The sequence below is a fragment of the Canis lupus genome, chromosome 9 (assembly GCF_011100685.1).
Source record: "Canis lupus familiaris isolate Mischka breed German Shepherd chromosome 9, alternate assembly UU_Cfam_GSD_1.0, whole genome shotgun sequence".
NCBI classification, from domain to species: domain Eukaryota; kingdom Metazoa; phylum Chordata; class Mammalia; order Carnivora; family Canidae; genus Canis; species Canis lupus.
The window spans coordinates 47,122,228-47,147,828 of record NC_049230.1 but is presented as its reverse complement, the minus strand read 5'-3'; the positions used below and the strand labels follow the sequence as shown (position 1 = coordinate 47,147,828).

At 41.6% G+C, this 25,601-nt stretch overlaps 1 protein-coding gene and 1 pseudogene across 1 annotated transcript; one reads left to right on the top strand and one right to left on the bottom strand.

Annotated features, from left to right (window-relative positions):
* The first annotated feature begins 5,929 nt into the window (after nucleotides 1-5,929).
* Nucleotides 5,930-6,877, top strand: OR3A2 (olfactory receptor family 3 subfamily A member 2). The gene is given in 1 exon segment (NM_001388811.1): nucleotides 5,930-6,877. A coding segment is annotated over 1 exon segment (948 nt).
* On the bottom strand, nucleotides 17,383-18,524 carry OR1D3P (olfactory receptor family 1 subfamily D member 3, pseudogene; annotated as a pseudogene).

Sequence of the window (25,601 nt, the reverse complement as noted above, 5' to 3'; positions counted from 1 at the left end):
ACCCACCAGAAGACACACTTTTCTGTGCCTCTAGAGGTTGCCCCACTGACCCCAGTCCAGCTGTAGATTAAAGTAACCCCATGACCTTGAAGTGGTGGGCTAGGAACACTTGTGCTCACAAGGACCTGGAAGAAGACACACTCTTCTACATAAGCCTGCCAACCTGTAGATCTTGAAGAGTCCCTGTAACCAATATCCAGCTTCAAAGAGACATCTCTGCAGTTTATTAGGACCAGCTTCAGGCACCCTTGCCAGGAAGTTAAATCTTGAATCATGAAAAGTGCTTCCTTGTCAATTAACTCTCCCTATTCAGCCTTACATTCCACGTACTCCTTTGGTCCCTATGACCCACTCCCACATTGCTCCTCTATAAACAAGAGGAACTTCTAGTTCTTGCCAGGATATATCGGCTAATGTATTAGTTTCCTATTGCTGCTGTGACTGACTGCCACACACATAGTGATTTAAAAAAACAGAGATTTATTCTCTAATGGCTCTAGGGGGCAAAAGTCCAAATGAGTTGTACAGGGCTAACTTCAAATGTTAGCAAGGAAAGTTTTTCTGGAGGCTCCAGGGGAGAATGCATTCCTTATCTCCCCCAGTTTCCAGTGACTGCTGGCATTCCTTGCCATGTGATCCCCTCACTCTCTCTCTGCTTCCTCTTCACATTGCCTTCTCTTCTGTAATCAAATATCCCTCAACTTGTCTCTCGTAAGTACTCTTGTGATGACATTTAGAGCCCACTTGAATGGTTCAGAATCATCTCCCCAGATGAAGACCCCTACCAATCACACTTACAATGTCCTATTTTTCCCACATAAAGTTAATTTCAGGGATTAGGACCTGGTTATCCGGGGTGGGGGGCATTATTCAGCCTCCCACAGCCAGGTATGGGATTCTTTTCAGTGAGTAAATGATCTCTTGCATCATAGGTGGGATTGCCTTTCTCAAAATATGCTGGGGCCTAATTCCAATTATTCTGGAGACACAAAGGAGACATGGGTAATGTTCTTGAGAATGGCAAAAATCACCTTGCAAGACATCTGCTTTATATGAGGTCTTTGCATGGCCAGCAAACAAAAGGTTGATTTCCACCAGCAAAGGAAAAGGGTTGCTTTTGCCAAGTGGCTACACGAGAGACTAGGGCTTCAAAATTCTCATGCTCAACCTCTCAAATATCCCCATTCCAGGACTCAGGGTCTCACTCCTTCCACAAAAGGGATCTGGATTTAGCAAAGGAGACCCCACCCCCCAGCCCCACCCCCACTGAGCTGCACATTCACCTTCCTTGTAGCTCTGCCACCCTTAAAATTAGGTACAAGAACTGATGTTCAGGGCTGTTTGCCTTGTGGCTGCAGAAGATTAATGTCTCATGAATGCTGCCAGGGAAGTTTTCTGGCTTTCACAATGTATCCTAAATTGATCGTTGGCTGACCTGGGCCTATCATTGTTCCTTCAGGGACCCAGGAAAGTTAACAGAAGCTACCTTTAATTCTTAAAACTCCACAATTCTTGTAATAATCATGATTCTCTTCATATTCATGTGCTAGTGCTAGCTAGCACATGACCCAGTGCTTCACCTTTCACCTCATCCCAACATACCACAACGGAGTCTCAGTGGTGAAACTGTGCTTATCACCAACCTCACTCACCCCAAAAAGTGGCGAATGGTCCAGTTCCAGAATTCCATCTGGAGGACATGCTTCCTAGGGCTACTCCCAGTACCAACTGTCTTAGTCGGACTCTCCCAAAAGCAGAGATTGAGACCAGATGCAGCTTAACCGGGAAGTCATCTCAGCAGCAGGAGCCCCTGAGAGGAAGACTGAGGTTATGAGGATACAAAGAAGGAAGAAGTGTCCCTGACTGAGGGGTTCAGCACCAAAATCTCTGCTATGGATGTCCAGCAGAGACTTGATTATGCATGAGGATATAGAATGCCTCCAGAATTGTCTGAAGAATGGGTGCTGGGGTGTTTATCCATTGGCTTCCCTTTACTATTGGCAAGGTGCTATCTTCAATCTGAGCACACGTGCTCAGACCTAGCGAGCACCCCATCCCCACTCCCAGTATTTATGGCATCAGAGGATCCTAAGGAAAAGGCTACCTTCTGTCAGGCTGCCACAAGCGAAGCCTGTAGGGAACTGTCCAACCCAGCCACAGCTGAAATGAAGAAAGGTTGAGGGAGATGTGAGTCAGATATCTGATATGTCTACCACAGCATGCTTCCTAGAAGTGTCGTGAGGATTCACAGGGACTCCAGGCTCGTAAAGTGCTTAGCATATTACCAGGTACCAAGCAAATACCTGTAAATGTTATCAGTTGGTATGCTGATGTGTTGCCAAACCTCTACTAGCAGCTTAGTGAATCTTCATTTAATCTGCAAGCAATGCTCTATGATAGGGGATATGCTCATTTCCCAAATGAGGAAACTGAGGCTCAAAAGGGAACAGCAACTTGTCTAAGGTCAACCACTAATAATCAGAAAACAGGTCTGTCTACAGTGCAATTTCCTACTTCAGAAGGCTTCTCTGGTGGGAGAAGACAGAGCACCCTCTCTTGGGAGAAAAGGGTTGAGTAGGTAGTGTTGAGTATAGGAGTCAGAGGAACACAGCCCTCAAACTTCCCACATCTTCTGTTTACTAGTCTGCAGCCTTCACTGGGGCTTTCAATCCCTCAGAACCTGGCCTAGACAGGCAGCTCCACGGGAGTGCTCCTAGCATAATATAGCTCTTCTGCTCCCATTTTCAAAGTCATTGAACATACCCAAGACACAGTCCCAAGGGCTCCCACTAACAAGGCCCTGAGGGAGAAAGTACCACATTCCTGAGGACTCATTAAGAAACTGGGTTTGAAGAAAGCTTCTCCCCCTTGCCTCTCTTCTGGGGCCTCCTCATCGCCAGGTCCAAGGCAAGTCTAGAAATTAGCTTGTCTCTGCTTGAAGGCTCTGCTTGAGTCTGACATCTGAGAAATAAACCCCTCCCTTAGCAAACCTATATCTAGTCCCACATACACTAGCTTCCTGAGTGGCTTTGAGGATTTTAATAAGTTCTGTAGACCTCAGTGATACCACCATAAAGTGGAATTTATATTACTTCTCCTAATTATCTCTTATAAAGCTAGGGTTAGAGATAAACCCTCCTCCCCCCCTTTTAAGAAAGTCTAAATACCAGAAGGTATAAGGTATGGTTCCTATATTTAGGAAGGGTTGTTTACAAAACAACTTGTCTCTCTCCCCATCTGTCTCCTTCCTTCTGGGAGGGATAACACTGTAAAGAGTATACCTCTACGACAGAGAGAATATCAGCTTGTTTCCCTCATTTGTTATATATTGTCCCTTAACTTGCTTTCTGGTGGATAACTGTGTCTGCATAGCTCCTTCATCTTCTTTCCTGAAGAGCCTCACTGGCTTCTATACCCATGGCCAGGTGAGTATGCTCTGGGGTCCTAACCATGCTCTTACAAAGCAGAGATGGGACCTCATTGCTGCCATCAGCTCAAATCTGATTTTTTATGTGGTGCAATTGATATCTCCTAGAGAAAGAAAACGTTTTAGGAGAAGATCTGAAGACACAATCCAAAAATCCTGGATCCTCAGAAAAGGGCCCCTCTGTCCACACCCCCATTTCTTGGAAGCCTGTTCTCTGTTAGTCTTAGGAGAGAATATGAAGGGATTCACTGAGTCTGGTTCACTGCCCAGGACCACATCAGGCAAATTCCACTGCATCAGGCAACCTGGAAACTTCACTCCAGTTGCAGGTCTTGTTGAATCTTTTTGTCACTGGGAACATGGAGGGATTGTTTGGAGTTCCAGAGTAGGGAGCTGTAAAAGCTGGGTAAGGAGAATCTGGGACTCATAACAAAACTCTGAAAATGATAATGCAGGAAGAATTCTCATGATGGGCATCATGGTGACCCCTTAGATACTCTGGATGTCTCTGGATAATCAGAAGTCTCCCAGAATTCCACTGATTTCAAGAAAGCTGTATCTCTCACCATCTGAAGGTTGGTGGCAGTTGCTTTGTTGTTCTTTTGTCTTATTTAACTGTAAGGTATGCCCCCTTTAAGGGCCTTATTCTTTTGAGTAGTTTACCTGAAAGGAAACATGTTAGTGTGTACAGCTACATTACCTGGTTGTCCCATAAAACCAAGGAAAGTAGTGTTCTCTGCAACAACCTTGCACCCTATACCTGTCTCTATACTTCCCCTAAATCACACTAATCCATAAAAGTCTAGCTCAAGTTCCAATTTGTCCAGAAAGTCTTCCGTGACAACACTGGGCCATGCTCTATTTCTCTGCAATTCTGTGAACACTTGAGCCATTCACTCATTTATTTAATAAACATTGAGAATCTACTATGTCTAAAGCATTATGATAAGTATAACTATTGTAAAACTGAATGAAATGTTTTTGGTCCTCATGTCACTTACAGAGAAGTAGGGGAGATATACTCTACAGAAAAATGATTTATCAAGAAGATAAACAATAATAAGTTACATGAAATAATGTGTTGTAAGAGCTTGGGAGACAGACAGACAAAAGTTTTGATACAGGGAACTTCCAGGAAACCACTCTTAAGTCAAGACTTGAAATATGTGGAAAATGGAGTTGGAAGAGAGCCATTGCAGGTAGAGAAAATGGCATGAACAAGGAGGTAGAAAATCACAGGGTCACAATCTAATCCTTATGTTAAAATAGACCCAAAAGGGAAAACGGAGAGTAGTTCATTGTGCTTTAATGTAGTAAATGTATAGAGCTGCTATCCACTCATTGATCTGTCCATTTGCAAAGCACTTATCAATTTCATTGATGAGGAGTATGCCTGAGAATGATCCTCCATCTCACCAGTCATGTGATCCTAGAATTTTAAGGGTATTTTAAAGATCACTGCATCCAAATTTTCACTCATGTGAGCCCCTTACTGTTTCCCTTCTGTTAGTCACCAGACTCCCAAGTGCTTCCCTCTGATTCCAGTGTATTCTATGCAAGGGCATGACATTACTTTTAGGAAGCTCTAGCTCTACTTATTCCATGGGCAATAGACAAACATTGATTTTTTTTATCAGAATCTTATTACAAGATCTGCAAAACTTGGCTCAATCTGGCTCTCTATTTATGTGTCTGCTTCATTTGAGGATCTCTCCTTAGAGCTATTGGTCAAACCACTATGTCCAAGTCAAGGACAAATGGAAGGTAGCTGTGCGATGCAGAAAGCCAACTGCACCCAGATGCAGCCAACCCACAGGTCATGCTTACAGCATTGTTTTTAGAGGCAAGTAGCAGATACTATAAAAAGAATAAATAATTTTAAGCTGTTATTCAAAGTCTAATGTAAAGGCTTAATTAGCACCAAGAATATTAACAATTTATTGACCAAGGGAGTTTGAATTTATACTTCAGCATATGTCCCTCACCTTGGAGAAATGTACCCGGTGACCTATCTGATATCTGCAATCATGGGTCTCAGCCTTGCTATATCTTTGCTTGAACTTCAGTATCTCTAGAAGCTTTGAAACGTGGGTTTTCAAATGCTTTCTGGTGTCTCTGAAAATATTAATTTTTCTATTTTGAAATCTGCTTATTGGTTTGGGCTGATCACCCAGAATAAAATGTTGAAACCCATCTTATTACATTTAAAGAGGAAGTCTGCTTTTGCCTTAATTCATTTTCCCAAGTATTCTTACCCTTTCAACTAGGACAGGATGGGAGAGACAAAGCTATGATGATTTTGGACATCTCAGCTAAGAGTGTAATTAAAGGCATTAAGGATCAGTGAGTGAGGTGTGACCTGGGGAGTGGAAATATCCCCTAGATAGTTGAGAACTTACCTGACTGAGGCTCGGAACATGGGAGGTTTAAACATTTGTGTTGAATAAATAAATCAGAGTGGACTGATAGCTCCCTTCCTGGGACATTTCCTTACAGAAACTCATGGATCCAGAAGTTGGAGCCAACAGGACATCTGTTACTGAGTTCATTCTAGTGGGCCTAGTGGAAACAGAACAGCTACAGTCTGTGGTCTTTGTAGTCTTCCTCTTTGCCTACCTGGTCACAGTCGGAGGCAACCTCAGCATCCTGGCTGCCATCTTGGTGGAACCCAAACTCCACACACCCATGTACTTCTTCCTGGGGAACCTGTCAGTGCTGGATGTTGGGTGCATCACTGTCACTGTTCCCTCAATGTTGGCTCGCCTCCTGTCCCACAAACGTACAGTTCCCTACAGAGCCTGCCTCACACAGCTTTTCTTCTTTCACCTTCTGGCTGGGATGGACTGCTTCCTGTTGACTGTCATGGCCTATGACCGATTCCTGGCCATTTGCCGACCCCTCACCTACAACACCCACATGAGCCAGAACGTCCAGAGAATATTGGTAGCTGTGTCCTGGGCTTTAGGTTTCACCAATGCACTAAATCACACTATTGCCCTAACTACCCTCAACTTCTGTGGTCCTAATATAGTCAATAACTTCTACTGTGACCTCCCACAGCTCTTCCAGCTCTCTTGCTCTAGCACCCAGCTCAACGAGTTGCTGCTCTTTGTGGCAGCAGCCTTCATGGCTGTAGCCCCCTTGGTCCTCATCACTGTGTCCTATGCACAGGTGGCAGCTGCAGTTCTACAAATTCGTTCAGTGGAAGGCAGGAATAAGGCCTTTTCCACATGTGGCTCCCACCTCACTGTGGTTTGCCTTTTCTATGGTACTGGTATCTTCAACTACATGTGTCTTGGTTCTGAAGAGTCTTCAGACAAGGATAAAGGGGTTGGGGTCTTCAACACTGTTATCAATCCCATGCTGAACCCACTTATCTACAGCCTTAGAAACCCTGATGTTCAGGATGCCCTGTGGCGGGTATTTGTGGGGAGGAAGTCATTGACCTAAGGGCTAATAGTGTCCCATCTTTCCTGCCTTTTCTGGATTAAGAAAAACTTCCCATGAAGGCAATAACCTAGAAAAATTGTCCATAGCCAGTATCTCTCACTGCCTGAAGATTTATGTGATGTATTTGTCCTGCAAAGAAGCCCTACATAATTGATTCAAACAGCAAATATTTATTAAATTGCTTCAGTGATCCAGAAACTCTCCTAGGGGACTAGTAAACAAAAAAGACAGAAGTCTCTGCACTTATGCTGCTCACATTCTAATGAAGAGAGACAAAATATATAAATAAGCATCATATATGGAATATCACAGAGCAATAAGGGCTATAAAGAAAAACAAATAAAATAAAGGGATATGAGCAAGTGCCCTGGGTAAGTTGCTACCTTGTGTGTGGCTATACTCATTTTCTGCATAGATTTGAAGCCTTGGAAGCTTGGACAGCAATGTCCTACAAGGAATGACTATTGGCTAATAGGTAACCAATTAACCTAAGTAACCAGGAATATCACTGTGAAGTGTTCTTCAGGTAGGGACATAGGATTCCACCAAATCAGAATGCAGAAAGCCATTGTAACCATTGGCGCAGGGCCAAGTTTATTCTATTCTATACTTCACCTTTGACCTCCAAGAAAAATCAATTTCTTTTCTTCACTACCACACAAGAACCCATTAGGATGGTTAGTGAACAGACAGGGTCTATAGAGAGAAATGGATCACTAAATTAAAGCTACATTAATGCATACATGACATATCTTCATGTCAAAAAAAGGAATGTTCCATCTCCATCCCTGCCATGTCTTTGTTATTGGATGAATTTTTTTTTGATGACATATATGATAAAGTCTTTGGAAGAATGAACATTTATACTTCAACCAGGCCCTTCAATTTTTTTTCCAGTGAGAAATGTACAATATAACCTTTTTCTTCAAAATCTTATTTTTAACTCCCAAACCTCCTAGCTCTGACAATGCTCATAAATGAAGTTTCTGGGAGTGGTGTCTCTTCCTAACTTTATAATTACAACAGTATAGCTCCAATCCAGAGAATTTTCTCATCTTAATGTTTATCCAGCCTTCAACTCATCCATTTCTGATTTGCATATTTTCTCCAGCCTCCACTGGGGGGCTACTTACCCTATCCTGGCAATTCTACTGTCCTTCTGCTGTGTCATTCCTAAATCTGTCCCATGGCTAAACATGTGACTTCCCTGTGATCTCTTCTTGGAGCCATGGAACTGAGGCCAGGCTGAAATGTGGATGGGAAGAAAACACAAGAGAGATATGACAGGAATGGGAGTGGAGGAATGAAGATATAACATGAAAATATAGGGAGGAACAGGATAGGATGGTGAGCAGAAGGGGTAAGAAGGAAGGACAGAAATTAGAGAGGAAATTGAGAGAGGATGGGGTAATTGGTATTATCAAATGAGATGCCTCAGGAATGTTGAGCTCAAAGATGAGTATGGAGGGACACCTGGGTGGCTCAGCGCTAGAGGGTCTGCCTTTGGCTCAGGGTGTGATCCTGGAATCCCGGGATTGAGTCTTGCATCAGCTCCCTGCGGGAAGCCTTCCTCTGCCCGTGTCTCTGCCTGTCTCTCTGTCTCTCATGAATAAATAAATAAAATCTTAAAAAGAAAAAAATATGAGTATGGAGAAAGTAAAGAATGAATGACGATGGGAGATGAGAATAAAATTCCTATTACGGAATCACTTCCTACTATGTGGCTTGTGGCCTGAGATAATTAGCACCTTTGATGTTATTGTTGGGCTCCCCCTTCCCCATTTTCTTCTAACTAGGAAAAAAATAAGTTTTGCTGAAGGTATAATAATGAAAAATAGTCTAGGTACTCCTCTTCTGCTTCCTCTGGCTGGGTGCCAATCCTAGAAGAACAGAGAGTATAGCTGACAGATAGGGGAGAAGAAGGGTGGATTTGTATGCTCAGAGTTCATCCCCCACAATTCCACTGCTCCACCTAGTTGTCAGCCTCCCTGCCTTTGGGGACAGTGCTTGCTGATACAGTCTGAGGAGCTGAGATGAAGTATGTCTCTTTCCTGACACTCTTGGGTCTCCAGACACCTCAGGGCTAAAGAGAATGAGCTCCCCTGAAAGGGAAAAATTCTTGTGAGTAAAAATCAGGAATGTGGACTGTAACCACTGCTCTGAAACCTTAGAAATTTCCTTTCTATGGCTGGGCTTGTTCCTACCTATACCATAAAAGATCATCTCTACAGTTCTTCACATTAAATGATCCTTGATTACAATAAACTGGATTAGCTTTTTCCTAGGGCTGAACTCAAAACATTTTGAGAATATTATCACCAGTATTTCTACCACTCCACCTACCCTGTGAGCATTTGACACTGCCCCAACTAGTCTTGTTTATTACCCATCTAACATCTCCAGACCTTGGTGAGAAAGAACAGGGACTGGACTCTGGTCTTCTCAGCCCTAACTGAAAAGTCCAGTTTTCCTTGATAGCTGAAACTCTATGCCCCATGAGTAGCATATCTTGTAGGAATGCAGAAGCAGGATATCTACCAAAGGAGAGACTCAACTACGAAGTCTGGCAAGGATGAAACCAAACCAATCTGTGCCAAGATGGACCCCAGAGCTGGCCTTTCCCCTGCTTTCTCTATTGTTATAATACTAAAAATCATGCCCAGGGGTAGAGACTTGACATGCTAATCACACATACAACACATGAAGAAGCATGACTTCTCTGTGTGCAGGTGCCAATAAATCCCCACCTCTACATGCTTAAGAGACACTCTTTTCCTGTTCCATAGAAAACTTTTCTTCTTCTGCCCATGTATTTACCTCTTCCTTTTCCTCATAAAAAGCCCCTTGCTTTCATCCAGTAAGTGGGACACTGTCTGGGTGTCTATCAGAACCTGCGATCTCTGAATTGCAATTCTTTAATCCTAAATAAATGCTCATTTGCCTCTCACTGTGGCTCTTTATTTTCAGATTGACAGTCTCTATAATGCTTCATGATGGGATCCCTGGGTGGCACAGCGGTTTAGTGCCTGCCTTTGGCCCAGGGCGCGATCCTGGAGACCTGGGATTGAATCCCACGTTGGGCCCTCGGTGCATGGAGCCTGCTTCTACCTCTGCCTATGTCTCTGCCTCTCTCTCTGTGTGTGTGTGTGTGTGTGTGTGTGTGTGTGACTATCATAAATAAATAAAAATAGAAAATATATATATATAATGCTTTATGATTTTGTATCCCACATTGAGTGGAAATTTTTTTTCCCCATCTATATCAGGTAAGATAGACTAGGTTACACTGTGTTAACAGCCACCCCCCCCACCCCCCGCCAATCTCAGTGGTTTTCAAAAGCAAAGATTCAATTCTTATTTATGTGACCTCAATTATTTGATAGATCTAGAAGAGTTATTATTGTTTTGATTGTTCACCTTTTTTCTTATTTTGAGGATGAGAATAAGGACTTCCTGGTCAGGGAGGAAACCAGAAGTCTACATTTTATTTTACCTGATAATTGCTGGTAGTGAAAATTTATGGTTTTCCTAACTTCTATTTCCCCTTTTCTAATAGCTATCAGTTTCTATTTGGCATCCAGGTGGTTTTGGGAATGTGGTCCCACCTGTGGCTCCAGAGTGGAGGTACTGGCATATATTCTATGTGGGCATGTAGCCTAAGCTACTTTAATACAATTCTTCACACTAGCATTTCACAACTGGGTTTCCATAACAGAATTAAGCCCTATATAAAATTCTCTGAATGACGATTCTCTCAATTCTCCCAAGGCCCCATAGCCAGCAACATGCTAGAGGAACAGGACAGAAGTTAACCCACTACATAGAATGGACACCTTAGGTCATTAGAACTCAATTCCCTTTGGGACTGTGGTTGAGAAGAGTCATTATAGACTTGCTTCTAATAAAGGGAATTTTCAACTTTTAATGTTTGTGAGCTCGCTCCTGGGCTCCCAAGGTCACATTGACTTCTCCAAACTTCAAAGCATGCGCAATATTTCTGCCCTGAGCACACATTGTACATCTGTTTTGCTAGCAAATAAACTAAAAGAAACATGTCAAACTCAAGGTAAGATAAAAACCTCCCCAAGTTCCGTTCCCATATCTCCGAAGCCTACAACCTTGCACATACGAAAAGCATAAGGTAAAATCTGTAGTTTTCTTAAATTTCCTTCACCACAATGATTTGTAACTCTTGATGTAACAAAACCACATATATTCCTGTATTAAACATTCCTTCTCCAGAGCACTCTCTTCGTGAAGATTGTGTATCCCAGGCAGGAATATTACTCAGCCATTAGAAACGACAAATACCCACCATTTGCTTCAACGTGGATGGAACTGGAGGGTATTATGCTGAGTGAAGTAAGTCAATCGGAGAAGGACAAACATTGTATGTTCTCATTCATTTGGGGAATATAAATAATAGTGAAAGGGAATATAAGGGAAGGGAGAAGAAATGTGTGGGAAATATCAGAAAGGGAGACAGAACATAAAGACTCCTAACTCTGGGAAACAAACTAGGGGTGGTGGAAGGGGAGGAGGGCGGGGGGTGGGGGTGAATGGGTGACGGGCACTGAGGGGGGCACTTGACTGGATGAGCACTGGGTGTTATTCTGTAAGTTGGTAAATTGAACACCAATAAAAAATAAATTTATTTAAAAAAAAAGAAATTCTAAAAGGATTTCTCATTTTGAGTCAACACACCTGGTCAAGCAAAGAAATATCTTTGCCCTCAGAAGTCTGACAGGCATCAAAGAGCTACCAAATGAATCGAGGAACCAAAACACAGGGAAAAAAAGAATCCCAGAGAGACATTACTGACAATCGTGCTGTTTTCCTTACAAGCCATTTGTTTGATTCTGAGGCAGGGGCTAAGAGGGCTGAGCCATGAACCCAGCTTTAGCAGGCTTACGGAGCCAGAGAGACAAAAAGTGGAGTTAGAGTCCTGATCAAGTGAAGGATGATAAAGCACTCCAAGTGTTCAACTGGGACTTCCAACATGCTCCATTCTAGAAGTAAGGCAAAATGGTGTGACAAGACAAGGTTCTTGTCTCACAGAGTCGAAGACTCAAAATGGTGAAGTGTTGTGAAAGTTTATTAAGTGAAGGTGAGAGCAGACTGGAAAGAAAAAGCTCTCTAGAATGAAAGGGGTCCCGAATGGGTTGCCACTGAGTGTTTCTAGGGCCTGTCTTTTATTGAAAAGTTGACCAAGGAGCTTGTAGCCTTGAGATTCTTGTGCCATCTTGGTTTGAGCAAGGACTATTAATAACATCCTTAATGACTTACTTCTTTGAGGTCTGGCCATTTTCTGTGATTACAATGAAGCCACCAAAGAAAGATACTCTCTAATATCTGGGGCCAGGTGGTCTGGTCTATTCCCTATCTCTTGGTCACTCTGGCTTAGTGCTTTTGCCTGCCAGGAATAGCCTTATAGCCTAGTCAGGGTCCCCCTATTTCTCTCTGCCTATACCTTAACCTTTCCTTACTCAACAGGAAATAAGCCAACCCTCATAAACAATGTTCCTGAAACTACAGGATAGTCCTAAACTATACACACAAACACACACACACACACACATATATACATATAGATATATATACATACTATGTTTTTTCCACATACATACCTAGGATAAAGTGTAATTGATAAAGTAGGTACAGTAAGAGATTAATAACAATAAGTAATAATAAAATAAAACAGTGAAGCATAATAAAAATTACATTAATGTGGTCTTTTCTCTCTTAAAATATCTTAACTCCTCTCATGGTGATGTGAGATGATATAATGCCTACATGATGAGATGAAGTGAGATGAATGATATTGTGATGTAGCATCAGTAGACTTTTGACGTTCTGGGAATGTGTCAGGAGGATCATCTGCTTCCTGAATGTGGTTGATCACTGGTAACCAAAATCGCAGAGAGCAAAACCACGTTTAAGGGGGGACTATTGAACAATCAGAGCTTACGTCACAGGTCTTTTAACTAGGCTATGGGGAAAATGCCTACATGTCCTTATAATAACAGTTTCTTACAATCTGCCACAGTTTAAAAGACCAAATTAAGCACCATTAATGGGATATCAGGGGCTTAGCATAAGAGACACCATCTTGTATATAGCTGCTATTTTTGTAACCTTATGTCTGTTAAAATTGCATAATGTCCCTATACCTAGGGTTTCAGGAAGTATACACTAAACATTCGCTTAAACCAGCTTTTTGGCTTCTGTACAATGCTTATCAAGCGACTAGCGCTCAACAGAAACTGTCAACAGGATGCGGTTTATGCCTTTAGTAACCTACCCCTGAGATTACTTGGGGTTTTGAGATTTTGGAGTGCATGAGCCCCCTCACAGCCCCCAGCTTTTAATAAGCTTAATTTGGCCTTCTGACTGCTGTATATATATATAAAATTCACTGTTCTAGATATAACATTAACACTGAAGATTTTATTTTTAAGCTTATTTTTTAAATCTTTTATTTAAAGATTTTATTTATTTATTTGAGAGAGAGAGAGAGCATGAGCAGGGAGGAGGAGTGGAGGGAGAAGCAGACTCCTGCTGAGCAGAGAGCCCAATGTGGGGCTGGATCCCAGGACCCTGGGATCACAACCTGAGCCAAAGTCAGACACTTAACCAACTGAGCCACCCACACTCAGGAGTTTAAATAAAATATATATTTATTGGGATGAAGAGGACAAAGAAGGATACAGAGACACCATCTGCCATTCCTCCTCCTTCTGCCTCCTCTGTCCAAAGGTGTCCAAGGAAGATACGCCCATGGTCTGGATGTCATCCCTTCTGGATGATTGAAGAAGAAGTGATTTATTGTGGAGCGGACTTGACACCATCCTACCAGGCAGTGATTGACACACTCACTGCAGCAGCCCTGCTGTGGTCAGTGCAGGCCTTCCAGTGCCTTCCTTTGGATTGCTGAGAGAGGGGGAGGCTTTTTTTCTCATGGTCACAGCTTCCTGGGGAGTGACAGATCAGAAGCTGAGCTCACCAGAAACCTTGTCCCATCTTGGTAGAACAAGGTTGCTAAAGAAGCACAATGTTGCTTTGGATTTTGCCTGTTGTATTTAAAAGTTCTGGAGCTTTCTCGCCTTCCCACATCCCACAAGGCTAATACACACAAACAAAACAAAAACAAGATCTTGTGACCTCTCTTGGGAAAGTCTAGGTCATTATAAACTTTGTGGAGGATGATTCAGGAAATGTATCAAAGGCTCTGAACAATAAAAACATTTGGCCCCACAATTCCATTTCACCAATTTCCTCTAAGGAAACATTAAAGAAGACAGCAAAGATGTACACATGGAGACACTATTGCCATGTTGCAAACAATAGGAAAACGAAACAGCAACTAAATATTGAATGAGTGTGGTAAATGAATTCTGCTATATTTATTAAATTGCACACTGAAATACTGTGTAGGGCATTAAAGTATAAGGCAACTGAATATTTACTAACATAGAAAGGCATTATTAAGTGAAAAAGCAAGTTTTAAAACAATTTGAATTCATTATGAAATCTATCTATCTATCTATCTATCTATCTATCTATCTATGGAGCAGAAGTCAAAGTTTAGAATTTATACCAAATAGTTGTCTTTGGGTAGTAGAAATACAGGTAATTATTTTGGGTTTATTTTTATTTGAACATTTTTTGCAAGAAATGCACATTTGTTAGCTTAATAAAAACAATGAAAGTTAAAACCAACAAATGAGGTACCTCCTGGTGGTACCTCATTGTCTACAGACTCTATCTTAAGCTCTTGTAAAAGGCATTGGAGGCCATTTGAAATCCTTCGCAATTACCCTCTAAACTTTATCACTGGCTGCCGCTTGTCTCAGCAGGTACACTCAGCTGGCACGTTCTCCTCACTTGTCAGGCTGTTTCCTGCCTGTGTCTTTGTCCACCTGTTCCTGCTTAATAATAATCACACTGAATATGGGCCACCTATTATCTCTTTAAATCTCACGGCTACCCTCTGAGTGACAAAATGCTATTGCACTCAATGTACAGATGGCCTAGCTGGGGATGACTATGACCACACAAGGGATAGGTAGGGCTGGGACGAGAATGCTGGCTGGCTACTGCAGACAGGAAGACTCCTCTACATACCATTTTCCCTCCTCTCTTGCAGCAATATTACTTTGCCCCACCACTTTGCCCTGGGTAGCTCTTTGCATGGCATGGCGTTACGTTAAGTCTTAGCTCAGCTGTCACCACCCTTAGGAAGCCTCCCCTGAATCTTCCCTCACTAACAATCCAAGCTAGGCTTTCCTCCTTTGTGCCCCCCCAACCCTTCTGCCCAGAGCATAAACACTGCCTTCAGACATGGTACTAAAATACTCTTCTTCCCTGTCTATTGTGAGTTCCTGATTCAAGTTTGTAACCCAATTTGAGGCCGTTAATAGGCACTTGGTCATTATCAATTGAGTGAATTGAACCTCCAATCAATTCAATTCTCCCTGTCTGTCAAAGTCTAGTCTGGCTCCACTGACTGATCTGCAAAGGATTGCTCCCTCTTTCCATCTGCCACATCCCAGTGTAACCCTTCTCATTAGTTGCTATTCAGTTTCTATTCATTGCATTGTACATGGCTGGTTGAACCAAGTATAGATTGAGTCTCACAGTTACCTCCTGCATTCTACTGCCTCCACCACCACTTCTTTTTTTTAATAATAAATTTATTTTTTTATTGGTGTTCAATTTGCCAACATACAGAATAACACCCAGTGCTCATCCCGTCAAGTGCCCCCCTCAGTGCCCGTCACCCATTCACCCCCACCCCCCTCCCTCCTCCCCTTCCACCACCCCTAGTTCATTTCCCAGAGTTAGGAGTCTTTCATGTTCTGTCTCCCTTTCTGATATTTCCTACCCATTTCTTCTCCCATCCTTTCTATTCCCTTTGTTCATGAGTGTGTGTGAAGCTGGGGAGTTTTGTTTTGAATGAAGGATAGAGCGGTAGCAAACAGGAGAGATGGCTCAATGGAGTGAGGAGCCACAGTAATGACAGGTAGGATGGGCTGCCCAGTGTTATGGTCTTCCCATAGAAGAAAGGCACAGTAAATATTGCTTTGAAGACCAAGAGGTGAAAATCAACCTAGAGCAAAGGAAAAGAACTTGTCTACAAGTTTTGCCTGAACAACAGGGGACAATGTCCAGAGAGAGCATAGGTTAGCACAAAAGCAGTGGAAGCTGTGCCCAGCAGAGCTGGAAATGGGCAACCTCTCCCAGTGAACCTGCCACAGGATAGTGCAAGTTGTCTTTTCCAGGTGGCTTATAAGCAGCAGGTGCATTAGAGAGGGCCAGGTCAGGACCATGAGTGGATGTGTGCTAGAGAGCACCAGAGACCGACCCCTCCCTGGGTCATAACCTGGCATATTTTATTTTGTGTGTGTGTGTGTGTGTGTGTGTGTGTTTAGTGTCTTTTTATTTTTTTTATAAATTTATTTTTTATTGGTGTTCAATTTGCCAACATACAGAATAACACCCGGTGCTCATCCCATCAAGTGTCCCCCTCAGTGCCCGTCACCCAGTCACCCCCACCCACCTCCCTTTCCACCATCCCTAGTTCGTTTCCCAGAGTTAGGATTCTCTCATGTTCTGTCTCCCTCCCTGATATTTCCCACTCATTTTTTCTCCTTTCCCCTTTAACCCCTTTCACTATTTTTTATATTCCCCAAATGAATGAGACCATATAATGTTTGTCCTTCTCTGATAGACTTATTTCACTCAGCATAATACCCTCCTGTTCCATCCACGTCGAAGCACATGGTGGGTATTTGTCATTTCTAATGGCTGAGTAATTTTCCATTGTATACATAAACCACATCTTCTTTATCCATTCCTCTTTCGATGGACACCGAGGCTCCTTCCACAGTTTGGCTATTGTAGACATTGCTGCTATGAACATCGGGGTGCAGGTGTCCCAGCGTTTCATTGCATCTGTATCTTTGGGGTAAATCCCCAGCAGTGCAATTACTGGGTCATAGGGCAGATCTATTTTTAACTCCCTGAGGAACCTCCACACAGTTTTCCAGAGTGGCCGTACCAATTCACATTCCCACCAACAGTGCAAGAGAGTTCCCCTTTCTCCGCATCCTCTCCAACATTTGTGGTGTCCTGCCTTGTTAATTTTCCCCATTCTCACTGGTGTGAGGTGGTATCTCATTGTGGTTTTGATTTGTATTTCCCTGATGGCAAGTGATGCAGAGCATTTTCTCATGTGCTTGTTGCCCATGTCTATGTCTTCCTCTGTGAGATTTCTGTTCATGTCTTTTGCCCATTTCATGATTGGATTGTTGTTTGTTTGCTGTTTGGCATATTTTGAAAGGCTAGAGTGGTGGCACTGTAGTCCTATGATCAGGAAAGCTGAAAGATTAGAACCTGCAAAATTCCAGTATTAGTGTTAGCACTGCCAAAGCTGGTGAGTCCTGGGGACAGTGGGTTACATATAGGTGTCTTTTCTTCATCACAGATATATAAGCTGATTCTGAACTGGAGCTATGTCCTAATCACTCTTGTGTCTCCCATAGGACAATGGCTTGCACAGGGTAGAGGAAATTCCCAGTCTCCACTTCAATACCCAAAATTATCTCATGTCAACCTCTGGAAGGCTTTCCCTAGGAACAGTCTTCCCAGAGCCCCATGCATGTCCTTGTTCCTCAGGCTGTAGATGAAAGGGTTCATCATGGGGGTCACCACAGCATACATCACTGTGGCTACTGAGTCCTTCATGGAGTAGGTCTGGAGGGGCTGCAGATATACCATACCAAGTGTCCCATAGAAGAGGGAGACTACAGCCAAATGGGAGGCACAGGTGGAGAAGGCTTTGTACTTCCCAGTGGCTGAGGGTATTCGGAGGATGGCTCTGACAATTCGGACATAGGACATTATCATGAACCCTAAGGGGGTGAGGAAGATAAAGCAGCCTGTGGCAATCAGCACTGTGTGATTGACTTGAGTGTTGGAACATGCGAGCCTCAGCAGAACATACATCTCACAGAAGATGTAGTGGATCTTCCGGGATCCACAAAATGTCACTCTGGTCATGAGGAGGGTGTGGGTGAGGCCATAGAGGGCAGAAAGTGCCCAACACAAGGCGAGGAGCAAAATACAGAGTCCAGGGCTCATGGCTGTGGTGTAGTGGAGGGGGCGGCAGATGGCCACATAGCGGTCATATGCCATTGTGGCCAGGATGAGGTTGTCCAGGGCCACCAAGGAGACCAGGAAGTAAAGCTGTGTCAGACACCCTGCATAGGAGATGGCTTTGTTCTGAGACTGGAGGCTCACCAGCATCTTGGGTATTGTATTGGTGACAAAGAAGAGGTCAGTGAAGGAAAGGTTGGCCAGGAAGAAGTACATGGGAGCGTGCAGGCGGGGATCAAAGCTGATGGCCAGGATGATGAGCACATTTCCCACCACTGTGACCAGGTACATGGACAGGAACATCCAGAACTGGACCCGCTGCTGCTCAGGACTCTCAGAAATCCCCAGGAGCAGGAACTCAGAGACTCCACTATTGTTGACTCCATCCATTTCCCCAACTGTCTGCAACATAGAGACCAACAAATGTTTGCTTACTAAGTGCCTTCAATTGAACAAAGACATTCATAAGCAAAATTAATTGTTTTCTTAGAATTAAAATAGGTTAGACTAAATTTTGTAATTAAAATTTTATTATCAAAGTATAATTGATATACAATGTTATATTAGTTTCAGGTGTACAACAGTGATGCAATTCTATACATCATGCAATGCTCACCACAGTATATGTCGTCATCATCTGTCACCATACAATGTTATTACAATATTATTAGCGATATTCTCTATGCTGTACTTTTCATTTCTCTGGCTTATTTTATAACTGGAAGTCGATACCTCTTACCTCTTTCATCTATTTCACCCATCCTCCCACCCTCCTCCTCTCTGGCAACCACCAATTTGTTCTCTGCATTTAAGAGTCTATTTGGTTTTTTGTTTCTTTTGCTTTCTTATATTCTACATATAAATGAAATCTTCTCAGGCAAGGAAAACAAAAGCAAAGTTGAACCATTGAGACTATACCAAAATACAAAGATTTACACAGCAAAGGAAACCACCAACATAACAAAAAGTCAACCTAGTGAATAGAAGATATTTGCAAGTGATATATCCAATAAAGGGTTAATATCCAAAATATATAAAAAACTTACACAACTTAACACCAAAAAACCCCGCAAACAATCCCAGTTTTTAAAATGGGCAGAGGACCTAAATAGACATTTTTTTCAGAGAAGACATGCAGATGGACAACAAACACATGAAAAGATGTTTGACATCACTCATCATCAGGGAAATGCAAATCAAAACTACAATGAGATATCACCTCACACCTGTCAGATAGCTACCACCAAAAAGACAAGAAACGAGGGGCGCCTGGGTGGTGCAGTCGATGAAGTGACAGACTCTTGATTTCAGCTCAGGTCACGATCTCATGGTCATGAGATTGAGCCATGTCAGGCTCAGAGCTCAGTGTGGAATCTTCTTCAGATTCTCTCCTTCTCTCCTTCTGCACCTCCTGCTTGTGCTTCCTCTCTCTGTCTCTCTCTAAAATAAATAAGTAAATCTTAAAAAAAAAAAAAAAAGACAAACAAAAAGTGTTGGCAAGAAAGTGGAGAAAAGGGACCCCTTGTGGGAATGCAAATTGGTGTAGCCGCTGTGGAAAACAGTATGAAGGGTCCTCCAAAGATTAAAAATATAACATCTTAAGTAACAAACTAACAAACTAATGACAAGCCCAAACATATAACCTGAAAAATCCTAATGCAGATCAGTCATTCCAATAACTTATAATCTGGCATACTCAATATTACAGGAATAATATCTATGCCTTATTTAAAATTCTATCATCTTACAATACTCTGGAAGTGTTTAAAGATCTGTATGTGATGATATCAAATAGATTCCTAACTGAGATCTAAAACCAGTGTATGCATTATAAGAAATAGCTATTATACAATTGGACAAAGGGGGAGAGTCAAAATATTGGAAGGGAGAAAGAAAAATTATTATTTGCTGATAGGATGGTCTATCAGTGAAACCTAAGACAATCAGCTGAAATGCCATTAGAAATAAAAAGCAACTTCAATAAAGTGGTCAATCACACAATGAATAGACCCCAAACCCCAAGCTCCAAAGAGTGCTCCCACCAAGCCACACAGTGCCATGACTCAGACAGTGCTGTCTGAGGCTGGTATCTGTGTTTGAGCTCCACTGCTTGCTGTGAAACTTCAGGCCAGTTACCTGAGCTCCTTAAGACTCACTCTTTTCATGTGAAAAGTGAGTGGTGAGAGGAGAAGAAATGGGTAGGAAATATTAGAAAGGGAGACCGGAACATAAAGACTCCTAACTCTGGGAAACGAACTAAGGGTGGTGGAAGGGGAGGAGGGCGAGGGGTGGGGTGACTGGGTGGCGGGCACTGAGGGGGGCACTTGACGGGATGAGCACTGGGTATTATTCTGTATGTTGGCAAATTGAACACCAATAAAAAATAAATTTATTATTAAAAAAAAAAGTGAGTGGTGGTGATGTAGGAATGAGTCAGGGGGAGATGGGGCAAGGCAGGGTAAGATAAGGGAAAGGCCCCAGAGTCAGGCTCCTACCTATCCCAAGAAAACAGAGATAAGGCAGTAAAAACAGAAAAAATAAACCTGCCCCCCAGCTCCAAAACGTTAGGGAGTATTCCCTCACTTTTTAATTATTTATTTCTTTATTCACGAGAGACAGAGAGAGAGAGGCAGAGACAGAAGCAGGCTCCATGCAGGGAGCCTGACGTGGGACTCGATACCAGGTCTCCAGGATCAGGCCCTGGGCTGAAGGCAGTGTCAAACCTCTGAGCCACCCCGGCTGCCCTGGAAGTGTTCCCTTTTAATGGCTACTAAGTAATCACAGGAACTCACCAGACTATAAAGAAATATGTCTTTAAGGTGTTATCAACAGTCCCTGCTCAAATCAAGATGGCACAAGAATCTCAAGGCCATGGGCTACCTGACTAGGCTCACAGAAATCTCAGATGCAGAGAAATATTATGGAGGAGATATTAACCAGAGAAAAGGCAACCTATCTTGTTTGGGCTCATGATATTTACAAAAATATGTTGTTTGTTATTATGATAGTTACAAGTCCACCATGTTTGTTCTAAATATCAACCCTGAAATTGATAAGAAATTTACCAAGTTCCCTGGTCAGCTTCCCATAAAAGACAGACCATAAAAGCCCTCAGGGGCAAGCCTGTCAGGAATCCTTTCAGTTTTGAGAGCTTTCTTTGTCCTCTGCTTAATAAACTTTTGTCGCTTTGCCCATTCTCTGTTGTCTGCAAGATTCATTCTTTGATTCCAAGAGAAGAATCAAGCTCTCCCCTATCAGTGGCAAAGATAAAAATTAAACAATAAAGTGCTTAAGGCAAAGAGCTGGCCTGTAGTGGGTGCTCAATATATATTGCCTATTTCTATTATAAATAAATATACGTAAACAGTCGTGAGATGAAAATGCAATGTGAAACCATCCTATTCACATTATCAACACAATATTCTAAGCATTAAGATGTTAAGAATCCGACAGGACCTTCCAATTCTCCTTTTCTCCATTTAATAATAGTGAACAGGCTTACTAATTTCTGGATATAAAGATGGAATATTGCAAAGGTGCATGTTCTCCTAAATTAAAGTTTATTTAACCTAGTTTAAGTCAAAATCATAATTTTTGGGAAACAAAGACTATTCCAAATTTCATATGACGATAAGCCAGGAAAATTCTGGAAAAGTGTAAGAAGGGGACACTTTCTCTACCAATTATAAAGGACTCTGAACCAGTGTGGTACTGGTGTTGGAGCGTACAGAACAATAGAGCTGGGAGAGCTTTAGAAGCAGAGCCAAGTACAGGTAGAACTGAGTGCATTATTATTAGTCCATTATTAGTAGTACTTTAAAATGACAGGAGAGGGGGATCCCTGGGTGGCTCAGTGGTTTAGCGTCTGCCTTTGGCCCGGGGCGTGATCCTGGGGTCCCGGGATTGAGTCCCACATCGGGCTTCCGGCATGGGCCTGCTTCTCCCTCCTCCTGTGTCTCTGCCTCTCTCTGTCTCTATGTCTATCATAAATAAATAAATCTTTAAAAAAAAAAAAGGGAAGAAGATTGTCTAAAATGACAGGAGAGTGTTGTATATTATTCAATAAATAGTATTGAGCTAGCTGTTTCCCCTTAAATATAAGGGGAAAACATTAGGCCGACAACATTTTAAAAGCATTTAAGGTTAGAATAGTTATCGGGGTTTTCTTTGTTTTGTTTTGTTTTTTAATTTATATATGAGAGACACACATAGAAGCAGAGACACAGGCAGAGGGAGAAGCAGGCTCCATGCGAGGGAAGAGGGAGAAGCTCTCCAGAAGCAGAGCCAAATGTAGGCGCAAAACCTCTGAGCCACACAGACATCCCTCCGGTCTTTCTTTTGAAAATCTACTGTAAGTGGAATGAAAGTTTTGAAAATAAAAAAATAAGGGGATCCTTGAGTGGCTCAGTGGTTTTGCCCCTGCCTTCGGCCCAGGGTGTGATCCTAGGGTCCCAAGATCAAGTCCCACATCGGGCTTCCTGCATGGAGCCTGCTTCTCCTCTGTGTCTCTGCCTCTCTCTCTCTCTCTCTCTCTCTCTCATTAATAAATAAATAAAACCTTTAAAAAAATAAGAAAATATAACTAGACTTGATTTAATTCACCACGTAGATACCCACTTTCCACAATTCAATGTATTTTTTGTTGAGAAATTAAGTAGAGAAAAGCAATAAGTCTTATGAATTCCTGAGCAAAGAGCCTTGCACTTGGAGATGTGTGTGCAAAGGCCCCGAGGAAGAGTTTGCTGTGTTTATGGGATGAATAAAGCCCCGTGTGGCTGAGTGAGGAGGGGATGGGTGAGACATGAGGTCATGCAGGCCAGCAGGGTCCACAGCAGGCAGTCTTGTTAAGGTTATAAAATTTTATTCCAAGTGTAATTAGGAAGGCTTAAAAGATTTTAAACAAAAGAGGATATATATATATATATATATATATATATATATATATTTAGCAATTATCTTTGCCTTTGTATTTTATGATAGTATTTTAATAGATATGGCTGTGGCATTTTTGATTAGATGCTTTTTCAGTACCTACTACTGATATTAAGCCATACTTTCCTTATTTATAAGTAGATTGGTCCATAGCTTCTTTTTGTATATGCCAATCTTTTTCCTTTTTATTGTGACATCTGTGTTAACTTCCATCTTAAACTTCTATTCACTTATTGTTCACTTGTATTTGAAAATTGTTGAAATGTCTTCCCTGTCCTTAAATACAAAGTTTTAAAGATATTCCATGGATTTTTTTCCAAATAAAATTAGCTTTTTACTATATTGCAATCTATTAATTATAAACAAAAAATTCACTATGAAAAATTAAAGCAATACATAAAAATGTGAAAAAAAAAGTAAAAATTACTCCAGATTCTGTTAACATTTTGGCGAAATTCTTTCAGTTTTGTTTTTCCACTAAATCATATTTATTCACTCAACAATGACACTGGAGAACATTCTCTAAATCAATATTTTCATTTTTAATGGTTGCATACTATTGCATTTTATGATTATATCATACATATTTTTATTAATATTCTGATGATGGATATTTAGTTTTTTCCTGTTAACCCTATTACAGAAATATACCAGTGAATATTTTTGTACATATAGTTTGGCTATATTATTAGTTACAGTCAAAAGGATGCATACTTTTCATTTTCATACATATTGCCAGAGTGTCCTCCAGCAAAGATAGCTTTTTTTTGCACTCCCAAATAATGTGTTGGAAACTGTCAGGCTCATTCATCCTTGCCAATCTTAATTGTGAAACATGTTTTAATTTTCACATCTTTCATTACAAGTAAATCAAGAGGAAGAGAAAGAAGTTTTTAAATTAAATTAATACCTCAAGGAAATAGCAAAATGGACTTTTTGGAGCTAAATCACAAATACTGAGAAAGGTTTCTCTTGAGGAAGCAAGGACAATAGTCATAATTTAGACTGGTGGTTATGAAGATACTCAAAATCTAGGAACTTCTTGCTTTTGTGCTAGAAATCACTGTGATCATGCTAGACACTGAAGCAAATACTATACTGCTTTGTACTTGATCTTCCCATTTTTGTAAATTTAATTTTATGATTCCTGAAGATCACAGAAGTACCCTATAAAGTACAGTTTCAAACACACATGCATACACATAGTTACTCTTGAAAAATATTTTCTCTACATTACTGGGTATTTTCCACACAAAAAGGAGAAAAATGTGTACTCAACGATGTCATTTTGTGACTTTAGAAACAAACAAAAATAAGACATGCTTTTGATTAAGCAATTTTTAGTTCTAGAAATTTAAGAAAGATATAATCAGGCAAAATATTTTAAAAAATGGATATATGTTTATCAGAGCCTTGTTAAAAATAGTAGAAATGTAGAAACAACATAAACATTCAATGGTAGAGATTTTGTTTACAAAATTACAGGATAGGCAAATCCATAGAAACAGAAAATCAACTGGTGGTTCCCCGAGAGCTGTGGAAAGGGTGAAATGGAAGTGACTGTGAATGGGCCCAAGACACCTGTTGTGAATCACAAAAATGTTCTAAAATTAGATTGTGGTAACAGTTGTGCAATTCTGAGTACATTCAAGCCATTGAGTTGTATATTTTAAATGGGATAATTTTTAAATTATCGATTTACATCTTAATAAAGCTGTTATAAAAAATTATGTAATCCATTAAATCAGTGATTATGAACATCATAAATGATGTTAAAATTTTTCTCATTTATATATGGAAATATGTTTATAATAACTGCTGAATTAAAATTCCAGTTTATTCTTACATAATAGAAGACGTGCAGTTTACCCTAAATGGAGCTGGCAATGCCTGCCCGTATTGTGACTGTGAGGAGGAGGAACAGGGAAATGCAAGGCAAATGCTCAGCACTGGCTGAGCCCTCTTCCCAGCCAGCCAGTCAGCCCAGTCCTGAATTCAGGGCCCTCTGGGACTCTTCTCTGACAAAAGCAAGGGTCAGAGGCAGGTTACAGGACTGGGGAAAGCCAAAGGACACCTGGAAACATTGGCCCATCTACTTTCTAGCCCTCAAGGCAAGCGTCCCCCACACCTTAGTGTGTATCAGAATCACCTGTGATGCAGATTGTTTTTTAAAGATATTCAGGTCCCCTTCCTCTATGCTGAGAACCAAGTCCTTCTTAGCAGTCACCTGGTGATTTCCATTGTGCAGAAATGCTGCTCTGAGTCTGTAAGACTCAATGGGTTCTGAACACTTGTGTGGTCAGATGGCCTTAGAGACACAAACCCCTCTGCAGGGAGGGGAGAGAGTGGAGGGGTAGGTAGGGAAAAGTATTCCATACTTGATGCCGGAAAACTGTCCTTTGGTACCTCCTGTGTTGCTTCCCTAGTAGCAGGACCTGGAGGAGGACGTGTAACCTCCCTGAGCCTCCTCATCCCACCCATGAAGCTTTTCTTGCAGAGTTGAGAATCATGCATGTGACAACACTTTGAAAACTGTAGAGCACTAAAACGATTGGAGATATTGTTATTTACCTTTAAATACTAAAGGGTGAGATCATATGAAGAATTTTCAAAGTATATGAGTATGTTTATGTGA